At 29.9% G+C, this 19,635-nt stretch overlaps 4 protein-coding genes across 4 annotated transcripts; 2 read left to right on the forward strand and 2 right to left on the reverse strand.

Annotated features, from left to right (window-relative positions):
• Window positions 1–4,880: 4,880 nt before the first annotated feature.
• LOC120341102 (uncharacterized) lies at window positions 4,881–6,577 on the reverse strand. Its single transcript, XM_039409538.2, has 3 exons — window positions 6,459–6,577; window positions 6,073–6,204; window positions 4,881–5,931 (listed from the first exon to the last, which is right to left on the reverse strand). The coding sequence occupies exons 1-3, from the start codon at window positions 6,562–6,564 to the stop codon at window positions 5,390–5,392; spliced, it is 780 nt and encodes a 259-aa protein (XP_039265472.2). The 5' UTR covers window positions 6,565–6,577; the 3' UTR covers window positions 4,881–5,389.
• A 1,739-nt stretch (window positions 6,578–8,316) lies between these two features.
• LOC144431909 (uncharacterized) lies at window positions 8,317–9,768 on the forward strand. The gene is made up of 3 exons (XM_078119669.1): window positions 8,317–8,583; window positions 8,826–8,957; window positions 9,157–9,768. Exons 1-3 carry the CDS (start codon window positions 8,478–8,480, stop codon window positions 9,699–9,701), a joined length of 783 nt encoding a protein of 260 aa, XP_077975795.1. The 5' UTR covers window positions 8,317–8,477; the 3' UTR covers window positions 9,702–9,768.
• A 2,094-nt stretch (window positions 9,769–11,862) lies between these two features.
• LOC144431923 (uncharacterized) lies at window positions 11,863–12,758 on the reverse strand. Its single transcript, XM_078119698.1, has 3 exons — window positions 12,570–12,758; window positions 12,186–12,317; window positions 11,863–12,044 (listed from the first exon to the last, which is right to left on the reverse strand). Exons 1-3 carry the CDS (start codon window positions 12,673–12,675, stop codon window positions 11,863–11,865), a joined length of 420 nt encoding a protein of 139 aa, XP_077975824.1. The 5' UTR covers window positions 12,676–12,758.
• Window positions 12,759–17,437: 4,679 nt separating this feature from the next.
• On the forward strand, window positions 17,438–19,632 carry LOC120341391 (uncharacterized). The gene is made up of 4 exons (XM_039409887.2): window positions 17,438–17,555; window positions 17,886–18,008; window positions 18,205–18,336; window positions 18,537–19,632. Exons 2-4 carry the CDS (start codon window positions 17,903–17,905, stop codon window positions 19,076–19,078), a joined length of 780 nt encoding a protein of 259 aa, XP_039265821.2. The 5' UTR covers window positions 17,438–17,555; window positions 17,886–17,902; the 3' UTR covers window positions 19,079–19,632.
• The last annotated feature ends 3 nt before the right edge of the window (window positions 19,633–19,635 follow it).

The following is a 19,635-nucleotide window of genomic DNA, read 5'->3' on the forward strand; positions in this document are numbered from 1 at the left end:
CATGTTCCAAATGGCCATTTTGGCGTTGAAGACACACTTGCATACGTTGCAGCCTTGAGTTTACCAGTCGAATAATGATTGCCTTGACCAACTATTGTTTTACAATTCAAATTATGTTTGCATTTCACCAATAGTTTTAAACACAATTTGTAATTGTATTAACATCAGTTGCGTCATAATGACGTATTTTCAGTAATCACAAACACACCACATACAAATAAATATCATTAATTAATGCTCCTAAAGAAACACCACACTCGGTGGCGTCATGGTGACGTATTTTCAATAATCCCAAACAAATCACACTCAAATAAATATCATTAAATAATGCTCTCAAATAATCGACAGACTTGTCTATTGCTATTGTCGGGATTAAACGTCATAGCGAGTTTAAAAATAGATCTGAATAAATCCGATAGACTAAGTTTTTTACGTTGGAAATACGCGACAACACAGATAAAATGTGACATGAAAATACATTGCAAAACTTTTGGATTTAGTCCATCATTTTATCCTTCTTTGACAATGAATGATTGTTAGATTAACTTTAAAAAAATATTGTTGAGGTGATAATGATATGTTTAATATGTATTGCCTATTAAGGGACCTATATTTTTTCTTGTATAAAAGAATTATTTTTATAAAGTTTATTTCAATTAGGTAGCAAATCAGAAATTAAGCTTTTTTGTGATAAAAAAAAATTCTGACAAATTTATTCATATACCTAAATTTAATTATTACACAATAGCGCATGAGATCCTTTTTTTTTATAAACATATTATAACAGAAATCTACTGTGTAGAACGTATGGCTCAGGATAAATATAAATTCTCATATTCGATTACATTTACACACGTGCAATAAATATATAGGTGTATAAGTTCACACGTATAAATACAGTTTTAATCCAGGACGATAGAATGACATTTGTCGTATTTATTGTTAAACAGATTTATTGCCCACAGATTGATGACGCATTTTTGAAGCAAATTGCAAATAAAGTTCGAACACGAAAATTACGAATTTTTGACGTCATAAATATTATAATTATACAAATATTGCATTATATTTTATTAAATTATCCTTTTTTTCAGTTTTTATTAAAACTATTTATTTACTGAAAGTTATAACTGCGTCATAAATTGTTTAAAAATAGAAGTTACTCCTAATGTACTTATCACATTGTCATAAACATTCGTGGTTTTTACTAATGTGCAGGACTAATGCATCAACATGCATCAGATGTTGATGTTCAATTTTGGTTTAATATTTATGATATTGGTGATTTCAGCCTATTTCCACATTTCCTGTATTTTTTCCTAAGGTTGCTTTTTTGTATTTTAGTTGTATAGATATTTGGGATTTCTGGAAACTCAGAATAATCTTAGTTTTAGATTTTGATGATGTGGTAAAGCTTTAATGACATTCTAATATCTCGATGTAAATTCTTCATAAATTCATACATTTTAAAACTGCAACTCTAAAATATAAAATTGTGGATGAACAAGAGTATCTTTTAATGGATACAGGTATATCAATTCCTAATATTCTGAATTAATTTATTTTAAATAATAAACAATGTAACTTTGGGTATAACTATAAATTTGTATATGATAATAAAATTCGTTATAATGCATTTAAAAGGCATGATGTCATTAACTTACTAATGATAAACACTATGTTAATCACGATTGAATAAAGACAGAAAAATACTACCTAATAAAGTCTTCTTGACGTTATTAGGGAATTTTACTAAAATTCATGTCACATTTTATGTTTTTACATCTTTGTTAATCCATTGCAACCTGATTTTCACGTGAGAAGCTCAATCTAACTTTTTAATCTTGTTTTATTTTTAAACTCACTATGACGTATTAATCGTGACAATAGCAATAATTAAATCTACGGATTCTTTGAGTCTACTAGTAGTATTTATTCAAGAGGTCTTCGTTTGGGTTTACAGAAAATGCGTCACTATGACGATACCAAGGTAAATGAAATTACGATTAGTGGCTAAGAAACGTTACAAGAGTGCAAATTTACAAAGTAATATGGGGCAATTGTTGCCCGAGGCCAGAAACACAAATGTCAATCTGAAACTTTGCATCTATAAAAGCTACAAACATTTTCTTGTTACAACATAATTCGATTATTGTATTTCGAAAAAATATGTTCAGAGCGACTGAAATATCTAAGTGCTTGTACTAGCCGTAAATGATAAATTGCACAAATGGGTATTTATACAGTATTATTCCAATGCTATTTCAACCTTAAATTTGGTTAATCACAGCATCAAAATAAAATCTAGTTTATTTTTACAGAATTACTTTCTAACAAAATGAAATTATTATTCTTTGTCGTGGTCGTCGGGATTTGCGATATTGCAGCATCATTGACCCCTTTTCAGCTCAGATATAAAATCAGCAAAACACAATGTGCTCCAGGTAGGTTCAAGATTTTATTGTCTCATATCTGATATATGTTTTAGACTATCTAAAGATTCCAGCACATATCCTATTCTTTAATTCCCTAAAAAAAAATGCGTTCAAAATTACAAATAGCATTTTTATTTAATTTCATTTAATATTATCTTACAATATCACAATGTTTTTTGCTTTGCTTTAACGAATAATCAAGAGAATTCTCGGAAATAGTTATTGTTATTTATAACATATGGTATTTCTGTATACAGTTAGAGAATTTGAAAGAAAAACGATTCCTTGCTATGATTTCCGTAACAAGAAACTCGTCGATCCAAAAGATTGTGGAAACAAAGCGTACTCTCACTGTTGTATTTATAAATGTTCTTGCATAGTTAAAGGAGGTTTGTTTTATTTTTTTTGTGTTTATTAATTTTCGCTTTTTAAACAATTAAATAGTTTGCCTGGTTTTATTGTAGCCAAAACACAAGAAAATTCCTCAGTTGGTTTATCAGGACATTTTTGAAATTTTATAGGCACAACACTTGTGATACGTTTGAGTGCGATAATACTCTTTGTAACTTTTACTTATTCACTTTTATTTTTTTTTAGTCGGAACCTCACTAGGTATCATTCCAGAAGAATATAAATTATCAAAAATAGTTTCATCAAAAAAGAATGCTCAGAAACAAGCAAGACTGCTAGAAAATTGTTTACCAGACGCTTCAACAAGCGAGTCATATCTGAAAAAGATAACCAGCAAGAATCCAACAGAAAATATTGTCATCAAAAAATTAAAGTCATCAGTAGAACAGAAAAAGCATGAGAAAATGCAAAATAAAAAGACTGTCGGTAAAAAGCCGAAAACGAAGTCTGTTAATAAAAAAGAATTAAACAAAAATCGTCAAAGACCAAGTGTTAATGAACCGCTTGTACCGAAGTCGTCTGCAAATAATAAGATTTCAAAGAAGACCAACAAAGGAAAATCAACAAACCAGAAACCAACTTTTTCTCACGTGAAGCCAACGAAAAAACCATGTGTTACGAAAACAACAAAACCTTCATTTTCTTTTGGATTCTTTTCTCGACTTTCTTTTATGATGGATCAATTTGGTTTTAACTCCAACGTTGTGAAAAATGATTCCTGTTCTTGATTAGCATGCAGCAAAATTTAAAATTTTTTTATAATATTAAATTATTACAACAACAATTACCCTTAAACTTATTTTCACGCTTCTCTGCATTTTTTTTTGTCTTTTGGATAAAAATATAGTGCTTTTATACTATAACCACTTTCTATTGGATATGTCGGGGTTCATCATCAATCACTGCGGGCGAGATAAAAATCAATATTCAGAAGAGAATAGTTGACCGGTCTGAATGCATGAAATTCGATGGTCAAAAAATAAGCGGAAGTTATGTGAGCCATTCTGCGGCGACAATTTTTTTCACATAATTGTCTCTTGTGGAATTCGAATCTCAATAAGCAATATTGATACGATTGCGAGTAAATGAATAGTCTGATGACTCTCCGGAAATCTTGAATATTGCTGAACAAATAGTGTTGCAGTTTCTGGTTTCGAAATAAAACCCACCGGTTCTTGCTATAATTTCAGTAGCAAGAAAATCGTTGATTTAAAAACAGAACAAAGAAAGCGTACTTTTGTAGTTGAAAACCCGCAGTTTGCATCTGCAAAGCCTTGTGTTAAAATCGGCAAAATGGACTCTCGTAGATCAGTTTGACTACCACTCTCAAGTAATTTGAAGGTTAATTACTTATGGATTTTAATCGGTAAGTATGTTGATAGGTATTTGTCTGTCTTTAAGTCTGTCTGTCTGTTAGATGCACGCGATATCTCACGAAAACGAGATTGAATCTGCTCCAGATTTTGCATGTGCATTCGTCATATCTCGGACCAGGAGTCTATTGATTTTGGGCGAAATATGTCGTATAATTAGCGAGTTATCAATTAATTAGTGATGGGACACAAGGTCACTATGGAATAAGAGCGCTGTTTTGGGGATCCCCCAACTTTCGATCGATAAGTCTTCGGTCTCTGACCGATATTTTCGTTATAGTAGTTATTGCCTCTTGCGTTTATGCTTTTGAATAAGCATTAAACACGTGATTTTCACGTTTTTTGGCGACAGTGATGGTTTCAAAAATCGGGAATCGTTGAGAATTGACTTCACATGGTACAATATAATTCTGATCAAACCTTTATTGAAACTACTTTCTATATCTTGATAACAAAATGTTTCCAAAACTGTGGTATTTAATTGGGACTGTTTCACATCTGAAATAAATTTTAGTTAATAAAAATTTGAACCTTTAGTTCATTGTTTAATTGTCTAATACTAACATTTAAATTAACAAATTTAGCGGGTAAATTAGTAGTAATTCTAACAACAACTTTCTACGTTTACCACCTTATTCAATACGAAAAACACATTGAAAATCACAGAGTCTAAAATACCAAGATTAGTCTAACTACCAACAATCTATGCATTTTTTCGGGTAGCCTACAAAACATTCCCACCTTGATTTCAAATATTCATTCAGACTCAAGCTAATAATTAAATTATTGAGTCTTATTTCCTGATTTAATATTTTAACCATACACCAGACGACGTAAAACAAAATAACCAATTTTGGAATGTTCTTAAGCTCTATTCTGAATTGTATAAACACCATGACATCTACACAGTATTGCTATTTTGATTAAAATCTAAGACAAAATATCCAATAAAAAAAGCTGGAAATGATTAAAATCACAAAAAATAATTTCTATTAATATTTATTATATTAATTGCCACAAGTGTTTCTTGTTCTATTATCACGCATATGGAGAGCATTGTTGATTAATTCAAAAAACACTATTTAAAATATCAAAATAACAATTATATTTAAAATAAAAAATAAATAAAACAACAAATAATTGCGTTGTTATAATTCTGTTTCGTGCAAATCAGGCACAGGCCTCATTTTTCACAACGTTGGAGTTAAACCCAAATTGATCCATCATAAAAGAAAGTCGAGAAAAGAATCCAAAAGAAAATGAAGGTTTTGTTGTTTTCGTAACACAAAGCTTCTTTGTTGGATTTACGTGAGGAGCTGTTGGTTTCTGGTTCGTTGATATTTCTTTGCTAGGTTTCTTTGAAAACTCATTCTTTGCAGACGACTTCGGTACAAGCGGGTTATTAACAATTGGTCTTTGACGACTTTTGTTTGATTCTTTCTTGTCAAAAGACTTCGTAGTCGTTTTTTTAGAGACTGTCCTCCTATTTTGCATTTTCTCATGCTTTTTCTGTTCCACTGATGACTTCAATTTTTTGATGACGTTATTTTTTGTTGGGTTCTTGCTAGTAATTTTTTTCGTGGATGACTCACTTGGCGAAGTGTCTGGAAAACAATTTTCGAGCAGTCGTGCTTGTTTCTGAATTTTCTTTTTCGATGAAACTATTTTTGATAATTTGTATTCTTCTGGAATGATACCTTGTGAGGTTCCGGCTAAATATATATAAAAAATACAATATAAGTGAATAAATAAACATACGGAGCCTATTATTGCACTCAAACAATAAAAGCAGACAAACTATTTCATTGTTTAACAAGCGAAAATTAATAAACACAAAGAAAAATAAAACAAACCTCCTTTAACTATGCAAGAACATTTATAAATACAACAGTGAGAGTACGCTTTGTTTCCACAATCTTTTGGATCGACGAGTTTCTTGTTACGGAAATCATAGCAAGGAATCGTTTTTCTTTCAAATCCTTTTACTGTATACAGAAATACCATATGTTATAAATAGCAAAACTATTATGAAAAAAAATCTTCTGATTATTTGTTGAAGCAAAGCAAGAAAGACGGTGGTATTATAAGATAATATTATATGAAATTAAATAAAAATTCTTTTTATAATTTTATACGAATTTTTAATATTTTGAATTAATACAAGAATGAAATATGTGCTGGCATCGTAATAAAATCTAAAATATATATCAGATATGAGGCAATAAAATTTTGAACTTACCAGGAGCACATTGTGTTTTGCTGATTTTATATCTGAGCTGAAAAGGGGTCAGTGATGCTGCAATATCGCAAATACCGACGACCACAACAAAAAGTAATAATTTCATTTTGTTAGAAAGTAATTCTGCAAAAATAAAACAGGTTTTATTTTACTCTTATGATTAACCAACTTTGAGATGGAAATAGTAGTTGAAACTGTACAATATTCATTTGTATCATGACTAGAGCAAGCACTTGAATATTTCAGTAACTCTGAACATACTTGTTGGAAATACATTAATCGAATCTATGTTGCAACAAGAAATTGTTTGTAGCTTTTATAGATGCAAAGTTTCCGATTGTCATTTGTGTTTATTGCCTTGAGCAACGATTGCCCTACATTACTATGTAAATTTGCATGCTTGTTACGTTTCTTAGCCAAATATCGTAATTTTATTTACCTTTGTAGCGTCACAGTGACGCATTTTCTGTAAACCCAAACAAAGTGCTCTTGAACACATACTATTAGTAGACTCGAAGAATCCGTAGACTTGAATATTGCTATCGCCACGATAAATACGTCATATTGAGTTTAAAAATAGAACAAGATTAAATCGTTGGATTAAGCTTTTCATGTAAAAATCAGGCTGTAATGGATTAACAAAGATGAAATGAGACATGAAATTTTGTAAAAGTTTCAAATAACGTCAAGGAGACTTTATTTGCTAGTATTTTTCTGTCTTTATTTAAATGTAATAAAATAAATTGTCACATTGTCATATTAATATTTACGAATATGCAGGGCTTATGCATGTTCACATGTTTCAGTTTAATATTTCTGATAGTGGTAATTTCAGCCTATTTCCACAACTCATGTTCCTGCATTTTTTCCTAAAATTGCTTTTTTGTATTTTAATTGTATAGATATTTGGGATTTTTGAAAACTCAGAAAAATTTTAGTTTTAGATTTCAATGAAGTGGTTGAAGCTTTAATGACACTCTAATATCTCAATGTAAAGTCTCCACAATTTTTTTAAATTTTAAAGCTGCAACTTAAAAATATATATATATATATGTATGAATTTAGAAAAATATAAATATATAACCAGGAGTTTTTAATTTGAATACGTGTATATTTATTCATAATTTTCTGACTTAATTTCTGAATAAAATTTCTAAATTAAATAATAAACAATGTAACTTTAGTATAACTAAAAAACGGTATATATTTATAAGAATTGCTATAATGATTCTAGTGCTCAAAGAAATGAATTTTTAGGTTTTGTTTTATCCCTACCGTCTAACCCTTAATCCTCATTATAATTATATTTCATATTGGTTTAAAATACATGATGTCATTTACTTACTAATGATTAACATCATGTTAATCACGATCAAATAAAGGCAGGAAAATACTACGAAATAAAGTCTTCTTGACGTTATTTAGAACTTTTACAAACATGCATGTCCCTATTTATCTTATTTCATCTTTGTCAATCCATTGCAACCTGATTTTCACGTGAAGAACTCAATCCAACAATTCAATCTTGTTCTATTTTTAAACTCGCTATGACGTATTAATCGCGACAATAAAAATAGTTAAATCTACCGATTCTTTGAGTCTACTGATAGTATTTATTCAAGAGCACTTTGTTTTGGTTTACAGAAAATGCGTCACTGTGACGATACCAATATAAATGAAATTACGATTTGTGGCTAAGAAACGTTACAAGAGTGCAAATTTACATAGTAATATGGGGCAATTGTTGCCCGAGGCCAGAAACACAATTGTCAATCTGAAACTTTGCATCTATAAAAGCTACAAACAATTTCTTGTTACAACATAATTCGATTATTGTATTTCGAAAAAATATGTTCAGAGCTACTGAAATATCTAAGTGCTTGTACTAGCCGTAAATGATAAATTGCACAAATGGGTATTTATACAGTATTATTCCACTTCTATTTTAAACTTAAATTTGGTTAATCACAGCATTAAAATAAAATTTGGTTTATTTTTGCAGAATTACTCTCTAACAAAATGAAATTATTACTCTTTGTCGTGGTCGTCGGGATTTGCGATATTGCAGCATCATTGACCCCTTTTCAGCTCAGATATAAAATCAGCAAAACACAATGTGCTCCTGGTAGGTTCAAGATTTTATTGCCTCATATCTGTTATATGTTTTAGACTATATAAAGATTCCAGCACATATCCTATTCCTTAATTCCCCCAAAAATTAAATTACGTTCAAAATTACAAAAAGCATTTTTATTTAATTTCATTTAATATTATCTTACAATATCACAATGTTTCTTGCTTTGCTTTTCAAGAGAAGTCTCTGTAATAATTATTGTTATTTATAACATATGATATTTCTGTATACAGTTAAAGGATTTGAAAGAAAAACGATTCCTTGCTATGATTTCCGCAACAAGAAACTCGTCGATCCAAAAGATTGTGGAAACAAAGCGTACTCTCACTGTTGTATTTATAAATGTTCTTGCATAGTTAAAGGAGGTTTGTTTTATTTTTTTTGTGCTTATTAATTTTCGCTTTTTAAACAATGAAATAGTTTGTCTGATTTTATTGTAGCCAAAACACAAGAAAATTCCTCAGTTGGTTTATCAGGACATTTTTGAAATTTTATAGGCACAACACTTGTGATACGTTTGAGTGCGATAATACTCTTTACTTATTCATTTTTATTTTTTCTTAGCCGGAACCTCACAAGGTATCATTCCAGAAGAATATAAATTATCAAAAATAGTTTCATCAAAAAAGAATGTTCAGAAACAAGCGAGACTGCTAGAAAATTGTTTATCCGACTCTTCAACAATAAGCGAGTCATATCCGAAAAAGATAACCAGCAAGATTCCAACAAACGATATTGTCATCAAAAAATTAAAGTCATCAGTAGAACAGAAAAAGCATGAAAAAATGCAAAATAAAAAGACTGTCGTGAAAAAGCCAAAAACGAAGTCTGTCAATAAACAAGAATTAAACAAAACTCGTCAAAGACCAAGTGTTAATAAACCGCTTGTACCGAAGTCGTCTGCAAATAACAAGTTTTCAAAGAAGACCGACAAAGGAAAATCAACAAACCAGGAACCAACTTTTTCTCACGTGAAGCCAACGAAAAAACCATGTGTTACGAAAACAACAAAACCTTCATTTTCTTTTGGATTTTTTTCTCGACTTTCTTTTATGATGGATCAATTTGGTTTTAACTCCAACGTTGTGAAAAATGATTCCTGTGCTTGATTAGCATGCAGCAGAATTTAAAAAATTTTATAATATTAAATTATTACAACAACAATTACTCTCAAACTTATTTCCACGCTTCTCTGCATTTTTTTTGTCTTTTGGATAAAAATATAGTGCTTTTATACTATAACCACTTTCTATTGGATATGTCGGGGTTCATCATCAATCACTGCGGGCTAGATAAAAATCAATATTCAGAAGAGAATAGTTGACCGGTCTGAATGCATGAAATTCGATGGTCAAAAAATAAGCGGAAGTTATGTGAGCCATTCTGCGGCGACAATTTTTTTCACATAATTGTCCCTTGTGGAATTCGAATCTCAATAAGCAATATTGATACGATTGCGAGTAAATGAATAGTCTGATGACTCTCCGGAAATCTTGAATATTGCTGAACAAATAGTGTTGCAGTTTCTGGTTTCGAAATAAAACCCACCGGTCCTTGCTATAATTTCAGTAGCAAGAAAATCGTTGATTTAAAAACAGAACAAAGAATGCGTACTTTTGTAGTTGAAAACCCGCAGTTTGCATCTGCAAAGCCTTGTGTTAAATTCGGCAAAATGGACTCTCGTAGATCAGTTTGATTACCACTCTCAAGTAATTTGAAGGTTAATTACCTATGGATTTTAATCGGTAAGTATGTTGATAGGTATTTGTCTGTCTTTAAGTCTGTCTGTCTGTTAGATGCACGCGATATCTCACGAAAACGAGATTGAATCTGCTCCAGATTTCGCATGTGCATTCGTCATATCTTGGACCAGGAGTCTATTGATTTTGGGCGAAATATGTCGTATAATTAGCGAGTTATTAATTAATTAGTGATGGGACACAAGGTCACTATGGAATAAGAGCGCTGTTTTGGGGATCCCCCAACTTTCGATCGATAAGTCTTCGGTCTCTGACCGATATTTTCGTTATAGTAGTTATTGCCTCTTGCGTTTATGCTTTTGAATAAGCATTAAACACGTGATTTTCACGTTCTTTTGGCGACAGTGATGGTTTCAAAAATCGGGAATCGTTGAGAATTGACTTCACATTGTACAATATAATTCTGATCAAACCTTTATTGAAACTACTTTCTATATCTTGATAACAAACTGTGTATTTAATTGGGACTGTTTCATAACTGAAATAAATTTTAGTTAATAAAAATTTGAACCTTTAGTCCATTGTTTAATTGTCTAATACTAACATTTAAATTAACAAATTTAGCGGGTAAATTAGTAGTAATTCTAACAACAACTTTCTACGTATACCACCTTATTCAATACGAAAAACACATTGAAAATCACAGAGTCTAAAATACCAAGATTAGTCTAACTACCAACAATCTATGCATTTTTTCGGGTAGCCTACAAAACATTCCCACCTTGATTTCAAATATTCATTCAGACTCAAGCTAATAATTAAATTATTGAGTCTTATTTCCTGATTTAATATTTTAACCATACACCAGACGACGTAAAACAAAATAACCAATTTTGGAATGTTCTTAAGCTCTATTCTGAATTGTATAAACACCATGACATCTACACAGTATTGCTATTTTGATTAAAATCTAAGACAAAATATCCAATAAAAAAAGCTGGAAATGATTAAAATCACAAAAAATAATTTCTATTAATATTTATTATATTAATTGCCACAAGTGTTTCTTGTTCTGTTATCACGCATATGGAGAGCATTGTTGATTAATTCAAAAAACACTATTTAAAATATCAAAATAACAATTATATTTAAAATAAAAAATAAATAAAACAACAAATAATTGCGTTGTTATAATTCTGTTTCGTGCAAATCAGGCACAGGCCTCATTTTTCACAACGTTGGAGTTAAACCCAAATTGATCCATCATAAAAGAAAGTCGAGAAAAGAATCCAAAAGAAAATGAAGGTTTTGTTGTTTTCGTAACACAAGGCTTCTTTGTTGGATTTACGTGAGGAGCTGTTGGTTTCTGGTTCGTTGATATTTCTTTGCTAGGTTTCTTTGAAAACTCATTCTTTGCAGACGACTTCGGTACAAGCGGGTTATTAACAATTGGTCTTTGACGACTTTTGTTTGATTCTTTCTTGTCAAAAGACTTCGTAGTCGTTTTTTTAGAGACTGTCCTCCTATTTTGCATTTTCTCATGCTTTTTCTGTTCCACTGATGACTTCAATTATTTGATGACGTTATTTTTTGTTGGGTTCTTGCTAGTAATTTTGTTCGTGGATGACTCACTTGGCGAAGTGTCTGGAAAACAATTTTCGAGCAGTCGTGCTTGTTTCTGAATTTTCTTTTTCGATGAAACTATTTTTGATAATTTGTATTCTTCTGGAATGATACCTTGTGAGGTTCCGGCTAAATATATATAAAAAATACAATATAAGTGAATGGATAAACATACGGAGCCTATTATTGCACTCAAACAATAAAAGCAGACAAACTATTTCATTGTTTAACAAGCGAAAATTAATAAACACAAAGAAAAATAAAACAAACCTCCTTTAACTATGCAAGAACATTTATAAATACAACAGTGAGAGTGCGCTTTGTTTCCACAATCTTTTGGATCGACGAGTTTCTTGTTACGGAAATCATAGCAAGGAATCGTTTTTCTTTCAAATCCTTTTACTGTATACAGAAATACCATATGTTATAAATAGCAAAACTATTATAAAAAAATCTTCTGATTATTTGTTGAAGCAAAGCATGAAGGACGGTGGTATTATAAGATAATATTATATGAAATTAAATAAAAATTCTTTTTATAATTTTATACGAATTTTTAATATTTTGAATTAATACAAGAATGAAATATGTGCTGGCATCGTAATAAAATCTAAAATATATATCAGATATGAGGCAATAAAATTTTGAACTTACCAGGAGCACATTGTGTTTTGCTGATTTTATATCTGAGCTGAAAAGGGGTCAGTGATGCTGCAATATCGCAAATACCGACGACCACGACAAAAAGTAATAATTTCATTTTGTTAGAAAGTAATTCTGCAAAAATAAAACAGGTTTTATTTTACTCTTATGATTAACCAACTTTGAGATGGAAATAGTAGTTGAAACTGTACAATATTCATTTGTATCATGACTAGAGCAAGCACTTGAATATTTCAGTAACTCTGAACATACTTGTTGGAAATACATTAATCGAATCTATGTTGCAACAAGAAATTGTTTGTAGCTTTTATAGATGCAAAGTTTCAGATCGACATTTGTGTTTATTGCCTTGAGCAACGATTGCCCTACATTACTATGTAAATTTGCATGCTTGTTACGTTTCTTAGCCAAATATCGTAATTTTATTTACCTTTGTAGCGTCACAGTGACGCATTTTCTGTAAACCCAAACAAAGTGCTCTTGAACACATACTATTAGTAGACTCGAAGAATCCGTAGACTTGAATATTGCTATCGCCACGATAAATACGTCATATTGAGTTTAAAAATAGAACAAGATTAAATCGTTGGATTAAGCTTTTCATGTAAAAATCAGGCTGTAATGGATTAACAAAGATGAAATGAGACATGAAATTTTGTAAAAGTTTCAAATAACGTCAAGGAGACTTTATTTGCTAGTATTTTTCTGTCTTTATTTAAATGTAATAAAATAAATTGTCATTAGTTAATGACATCATGCGATATAGCCCAACATGGAATATCATTTTAATTAGGATTAGACGTTTGACGGTCGGGATTAAACAAAACCTAAAAATTTATTTAATTGAGCACTAGTTTCTTTGCATAATCAATCATATGAATATAAACCGCTTTATAGTTATATTAGAGTTACATTGTTTATTATTCGAAAAAAATCGATTATGGATTAGTAGATGGATTATCCTGGTTCTATTTCGTAATTTTTTCAAGTTCACCCGCAGTTTTTGTTTTAATTAAAGTTGCAGTTTAACAATTTTATAAATTTTGAAGATCTATTCTAACCGAGATATTAAAAATATATAGAAGTTTAACTTTTTTATATTTAGTGCATTTTAACCGAGTATATTTAACAAAATAATTATTGCAGATTTTGTTAGATTCTTGTAAATCAAATACCGAAAATGGTTTCCCCTAAACAAAATGTTTATCAGACTCAAAAGTGAATGTAATTAAAGCTTTACAGCATTATTAAAATCTAAAACTAACATTATAGCAAAATATGAAACTTTCATTTGTGAGTTCCCAATAATACACAATATATTTATTTATACAATAATTAAAATATAAAAGAACAATTTTAGGGAAAAAATACAGAAAACTGAAAGATGGAAATAGTCTGAATTCACCACTATCATAAATATTAAATTAAAACATATGTATATGCATAGGCCCAACACATTCTTTGCAAAAGATTGATGAAAATCACGAATTTTTATGACAAAGTGATCCGTAAGTACATCATGAGTTACTAAGCGATTAAACGGCAAGTTTTAGTAAATCTATAGTTTCGATAAAAAAAAGTAATTGATTTAAAATATAATTCAGTAATTGTATACACATACTAATATTTATGACGTCAAGAAGTCGCACATTTCGTGTTTGCAATTTGCTTAAAATGCGTCATCAATCTGTGGGAATAAATCTATTTAACAATAAATACGACAAATGTCATTCTATCGTCTCGGATTAAATAAAGTCCTTCTACGTGTGAACTTTACATATATAATTATTGCACATGTGTAAATGTAATCGAATATGTGAATTTATATTATCCCGAGCCATAGGTTCTACACAGTACATTTCTGCCTATTTCTGAAATTCATTTTTCTGTATTTTTTTTTAACATTGTTCTTTTATATTTTAATTGTATAAATAAATATATTGTGTGTGTATTATTGGAAATTCACAAAAGAAAGTGTCACATTTTGTTATGATCTTAGTTTTAGATTTCACAATGCCGTGAAGCTTTAATGAGATTCACTTTTAGGTGTGATACGTGTCTTTTCTGTCAAATATACTCGATTGAAAAGTACTTCTTCTTTTTTTTCTAATATCTCGATGTAAAATCTCCAAAATTTATAAAACTTTCAAAATGCAACTTTAAAAACAGAAAAGTGTGAATGAATTTAGAAAAATTTGAACATCGAAACAGGAATTTCTGTTGACTACAGATATATCTACTAATCCATAATCTGCCAAATCGATTTTCATTGAATAATAAACAATGTGAATTTGGTATAACTATAAAGCGATATATCTTTATAAGATTAATCTTGCAAAGACTAGTGCCGAATTAAATGAATTTTTTAGGTTTTGTTTCATCCCGACCGTTAAACCTGTAAACCTCTTTAAAATTATTATTTCATATTGCACTAAAATGCATGATGTCATTAACTTACTAATGATAAAAAAAATATGCTAATCACAATTGAATGGAGAAAGTAAAACGCATTTAAATAAAGTCCTCCCGGCGTTATTTGGATATTTTACAAAAATCTTGATCTCATTTTATCCTTTGTCTATGTGTCGTTAAACATAAAGTTCAATCTATAACACCATAAATATTCTGTCCATTATAGCCTAATTTTCTACCTAAAAATATTAATTCAATGATTTAATCTATTTTTTATACTTGGCAAGTCTGCTGATTTTTTGATTCTACAATTTTTTTCAAAATTTTGTCCAAATCGACTAGAATTACGTCAGTATGATGTTATTGAATGCAACAGAATGACGAATTGTTGTAAACATTTTATAATATAAATTGAAAATTGCGTCACACGTCTCTAGGCAAGATTAAAAATATTGTGTCATTAAGAAAATTCAAGACAATGTAGTTATGGGAACGTTTGTACCCAAATATGAAATTAACATTCTAAAGAGTGTGATCGAGTCAAAAAATATCTGACTAATCGAACTTGCAAAAATAAAAATAGAGAACATCAGTTGCGTCATAATGACGTATTTTCAGTAATCACAAACACACCACACTCATTAAAAAATAACATTAATTAATGCTCCTGAAGAAACAACACACTCGGTGGCGTCATGGTGACGTATTTTGAATAATCCCAAACAAACCACACTCAAATAAATATCATAATTTAATGCTCTCAAAGAATCGACAGACTTGTCTATTGCTATTGCCAGAATAAAACGTCATAGCGAGATTAAAAATAGATCTGAATAAATCCGATAGACTAAGTTTTTTACGTAGGAACTACGGGACAAGATATAAATTCAAATAACTTAAACACAGATAAAATGGGACATGAATTTTGTAAAATTTCCAAATAACGTCAGCAAGAAGACTTTAATTGTAAGTAATCATATGTCTTTATTTAGTTGTGACTTTTGATGTTAGTTAGTTAATGACATCAACGGTTTTATCCCAGTATGAAATGTTATTGTAATGGAGTTTAGGCTGGGATAAGATTAAAACCTAAATCCCATTTGATTGATCAATGATCTCCTTTAAAGCAAATTTGAAAAACAGAGAAAGTTTTCACTGAATTTACATTATTCCTTATAATTATAATAAAAGTGAAAGAAATGTGGTTTCAATACACATATATTCAATTCAAATATGTCTGGTTTGGTATTCTAATTTTGTCTAAATTCATTCACAATTTTTTGTATTCAAGTGTCTGTTTTGATGTTTTACTAATTTTTGGGTGGTTCGTATCAGGGTATTCAAAATTTATAAAATACCATATTATTAGTGCATTTACAGAAAATACATTGCAAAACTTTTGAATTCAGTCCATCATTTTATCCTTCTTTGACAATGAATTTTTTCTTGTATGCGAGAATTATTTTTGTATAAAGTTTAGATCAATTACGTAGCAAATCAGTAATCAGGCTTTTTTGTAATAAAAAAAAAATATGGCAAATTTATTCATATACTTAAATTTAATTATTACACAATAACGCTGGAGATCCTTGTTTTTTTTTATAAACATATTATAACAGAAATCTACTGTGTAGAACGTATGGCTCAGGATAAATATAAATTCACATATTCGATTACATTTACACACGTGCAATAATTATATAGGTGTATAAGTTCACACGTATAAATACATTTTTAATCCAAGACGATAGAATGACATTTGTCGTATTTATTGTTAAACAGATTTATTGCCCACAGATTGATGACGCATTTTTGAAGCAAATTGCAAACAAAGTTCGAACACGAAAATTACGAATTTTTGACGTCATAATATTATAATTATACAAATACTGCATTATATTTTAAGTCAACTACTTTTTCAGTATTTATTTAAACCATGTATTTACTGAAGGTTAACGTTTAATCGCTTAATAACTGCGTCATAAATTGTTTAAAAATAGAAGTAACTCATAATGTGCTGATCACATTGTCATATTAATTTTTACGAATATGCAGGGCTTATGCATGTTCACATGTTTCAGTTTATAATTTATGATAGTGGTAATTTCATTTATAATAATGATTCTAGTGCTCAAAGAAATGAATTTTTAGGTTTTGTTTTATCCCTACCGTCTAACCCTTAATCCTCATTATAATTATATTTCATATTGGTTTAAAATACTTGATGTCATTTACTTACTAATGATTAACATCATGTTAATCACGATCAAATAAAGGCAGAAAAATACTACGAAATAAAGTCTTCTTGGCGTTATTTAGAACTTTTACAAAAATGCATGTCTCATTTTATCTTGTTTCATCTTTGTCAATCCATCGCAACCTGATTTTCACGTAAAGAGCTCAATCCAACAATTCAATCTTGTTCTATTTTTAAACTTGCTATGACGTATTAATCGCGACAATAAAAATAGTTAAATCTAACGATTCTTTGAGTCTACGGATAGTATTAATTCAAGAGCACTTTGTTGGGGTTTACAGAAAATGCGTCACTATGACGATACCAAGGTAAATGAAATTACGATTTGTGGCTAAGAAACGTTACAAGAGTGCAAATTTACATAGTAATATGGGGCAATTGTTGCCCGAGGCCAGAAACACAAATGTCAATCAGAAACTTTGCATCTATAAAAGCTACAAACAATTTCTTGTTACAACATAATTCGAATATTGTATCTCGAACAAATATGTTCAGAGCTACCGAAATATCTAAGTGCTTGTACTAGCCGTAAATGATAAATTGCACAAATGGGTATTTATACAGTATTATTCCAATTCTATTTCAACCTTAAATTTAGTTGATCACACCATTAAAATAAAATCTGTTTATTTTTGCAGAATTACTTTCTAACAAAATGAAATTATTACTCTTTGTCGTGGTCGTCGGGATTTGCGATATTGCAGCATCATTGACCCCTTTTCAGCTCAGATATAAAATCAGCAAAACACAATGTGCTCCTGGTAGGTTCAAAATTTTATTGCCTCCTATCTGATATATGTTTTAGACTATATAAAGATTTCAGCACATATCCTATTCCTTAATTCCCTAAAAAAAAATTGCGTTCAACAATGTTTTTTGCTTTGCTTTAACGAATAATCAAGAGAATTCTCTGTAATAGGTATCGTTATTTATAACATATGTTATTTCTGTATACAGTTAAAGGATTTGAAAGAAAAACGATTCCTTGCTATGATTTCCGCAACAAGAAACTCGTCGATCCAAAAGATTGTGAAAACAAAGCGTACTCTCACTGTTGTATTTATAAATGTTCTTGCATAGTTAAAGGAGGTTTGTTTTATTTTTTTTGTTCATTAATGTTTGCTTTTTAAACAATGAAATGCCTGATTTTATTGTAACCAAAACACAAGAAAATTCCTCAGTTGGTTTATCAGGATATTTTTGAAATTTTATAGGCACAACACTTGTGATACGTTTTAGTGCGATAATACTCTTTGTATCTTTTACCTATTCACTTATATTTGTTTTAGCCGGAACTTCACAAGGTATCATTCCAGAAAATTATAAATTATCGAAAATAGTTTCATCAAAAAAGAATGTTCAGAAACAAGCAAGACTGCTAGAAAATTGTTTATCAGACGCTTCAACAAGCGAGTCATATCCGAAAAAGAAAACCAGCAAGAATCCAACAGAAAATATTGTCATCAAAAAAATAAAGTCATCAGTAGAACAGAAAAAGCATGAGAAAATGCAAAATCAAAAGACTGTCGTGAAAAAGCCGAAAACGAAGTCTGTTAATAAAAAAGAATTAATCAAAAATCGTCAACGACCAAGTGTTAATAAACCGCTTGTACCGAAGTCGTCTGCAAAGAATGAGTTTTCAAAGAATCCCGACAAAGGGAAATTAACGAATCAGAAACCAACTGCTTCACACGTGAAGCCAACGAAAAAGCCATGTGTTACAAAAACAACAAAACCTTCATTTTCTTTTGGATTCTTTTCTCGTCTTTCTTTTATGATGGATCAATTTGGTTTTAACTCCAACGTTGTGAAAAATGATTCCTGTGCTTGATTAGCACGCAGCTGAATTTTTAGGAAAAAAATGGAAATATTGGTTTATTACGGTTGGCCATCGTCTTTCACAATTACTTTTATTCGTTCTATTTCTTTTATGAATTATTGTTGTTTCGATATTTTTAATAGTGTTTTCTAAATTGATCGAATTTGCTCTCAATAGAACGTGATTGCGAACACGATCTGACCTGTGGCAATTCATATATTTTATAATAAATATCAACGCAAATTATTTTTATGCTATTTATTCATCCCTGATGTTTGTTTTGTGGACTTCCATCATTGAGTTAAGGCAAAAAAGCAATGATTAAAATAGGTTACTAAAAAGGAAAGTTCTAAAAAGTATGAAACATATTTAATAAGATTTGTATCAAATTGATATATTTTATTCACACATACAAGCTTATTTCTTTAACATAAACGCAAGTATACACGTTGTATATAGTTCGGTTATTTCCGCTCAAATTTATATCTTGCCAAGTAAGGGGCACAGTTGGATATCACATATACAAGCATCTTAATGTATAGCTTATGTATGGCTGCGGTGTATTTGGA

This window comes from Styela clava, chromosome 14 (genome assembly GCF_964204865.1).
Source record: "Styela clava chromosome 14, kaStyClav1.hap1.2, whole genome shotgun sequence".
Classification (NCBI taxonomy): Eukaryota; Metazoa; Chordata; class Ascidiacea; order Stolidobranchia; family Styelidae; genus Styela; species Styela clava.

Coding starts and splice junctions, on each gene's coding strand:
- LOC120341102 (XM_039409538.2), bottom strand. CDS start 6,564: ATGAAATTATTACTTTTTGTTGTGGTCGTCGGTATTTGCGATATTGCA. Junction 6,205..6,458: donor CAAAACACAATGTGCTCCTG/GTAAGTTCAAAA, acceptor TTCTGTATACAG/TAAAAGGATTTGAAAGAAAA. Junction 5,932..6,072: donor TTCTTGCATAGTTAAAGGAG/GTTTGTTTTATT, acceptor ATATATATTTAG/CCGGAACCTCACAAGGTATC.
- LOC144431909 (XM_078119669.1), top strand. CDS start 8,478: ATGAAATTATTACTCTTTGTCGTGGTCGTCGGGATTTGCGATATTGCA. Junction 8,584..8,825: donor CAAAACACAATGTGCTCCTG/GTAGGTTCAAGA, acceptor TTCTGTATACAG/TTAAAGGATTTGAAAGAAAA. Junction 8,958..9,156: donor TTCTTGCATAGTTAAAGGAG/GTTTGTTTTATT, acceptor ATTTTTTCTTAG/CCGGAACCTCACAAGGTATC.
- LOC144431923 (XM_078119698.1), bottom strand. CDS start 12,675: ATGAAATTATTACTTTTTGTCGTGGTCGTCGGTATTTGCGATATTGCA. Junction 12,318..12,569: donor CAAAACACAATGTGCTCCTG/GTAAGTTCAAAA, acceptor TTCTGTATACAG/TAAAAGGATTTGAAAGAAAA. Junction 12,045..12,185: donor TTCTTGCATAGTTAAAGGAG/GTTTGTTTTATT, acceptor ATATATATTTAG/CCGGAACCTCACAAGGTATC.
- LOC120341391 (XM_039409887.2), top strand. CDS start 17,903: ATGAAATTATTACTCTTTGTCGTGGTCGTCGGGATTTGCGATATTGCA. Junction 18,009..18,204: donor CAAAACACAATGTGCTCCTG/GTAGGTTCAAAA, acceptor TTCTGTATACAG/TTAAAGGATTTGAAAGAAAA. Junction 18,337..18,536: donor TTCTTGCATAGTTAAAGGAG/GTTTGTTTTATT, acceptor TATTTGTTTTAG/CCGGAACTTCACAAGGTATC.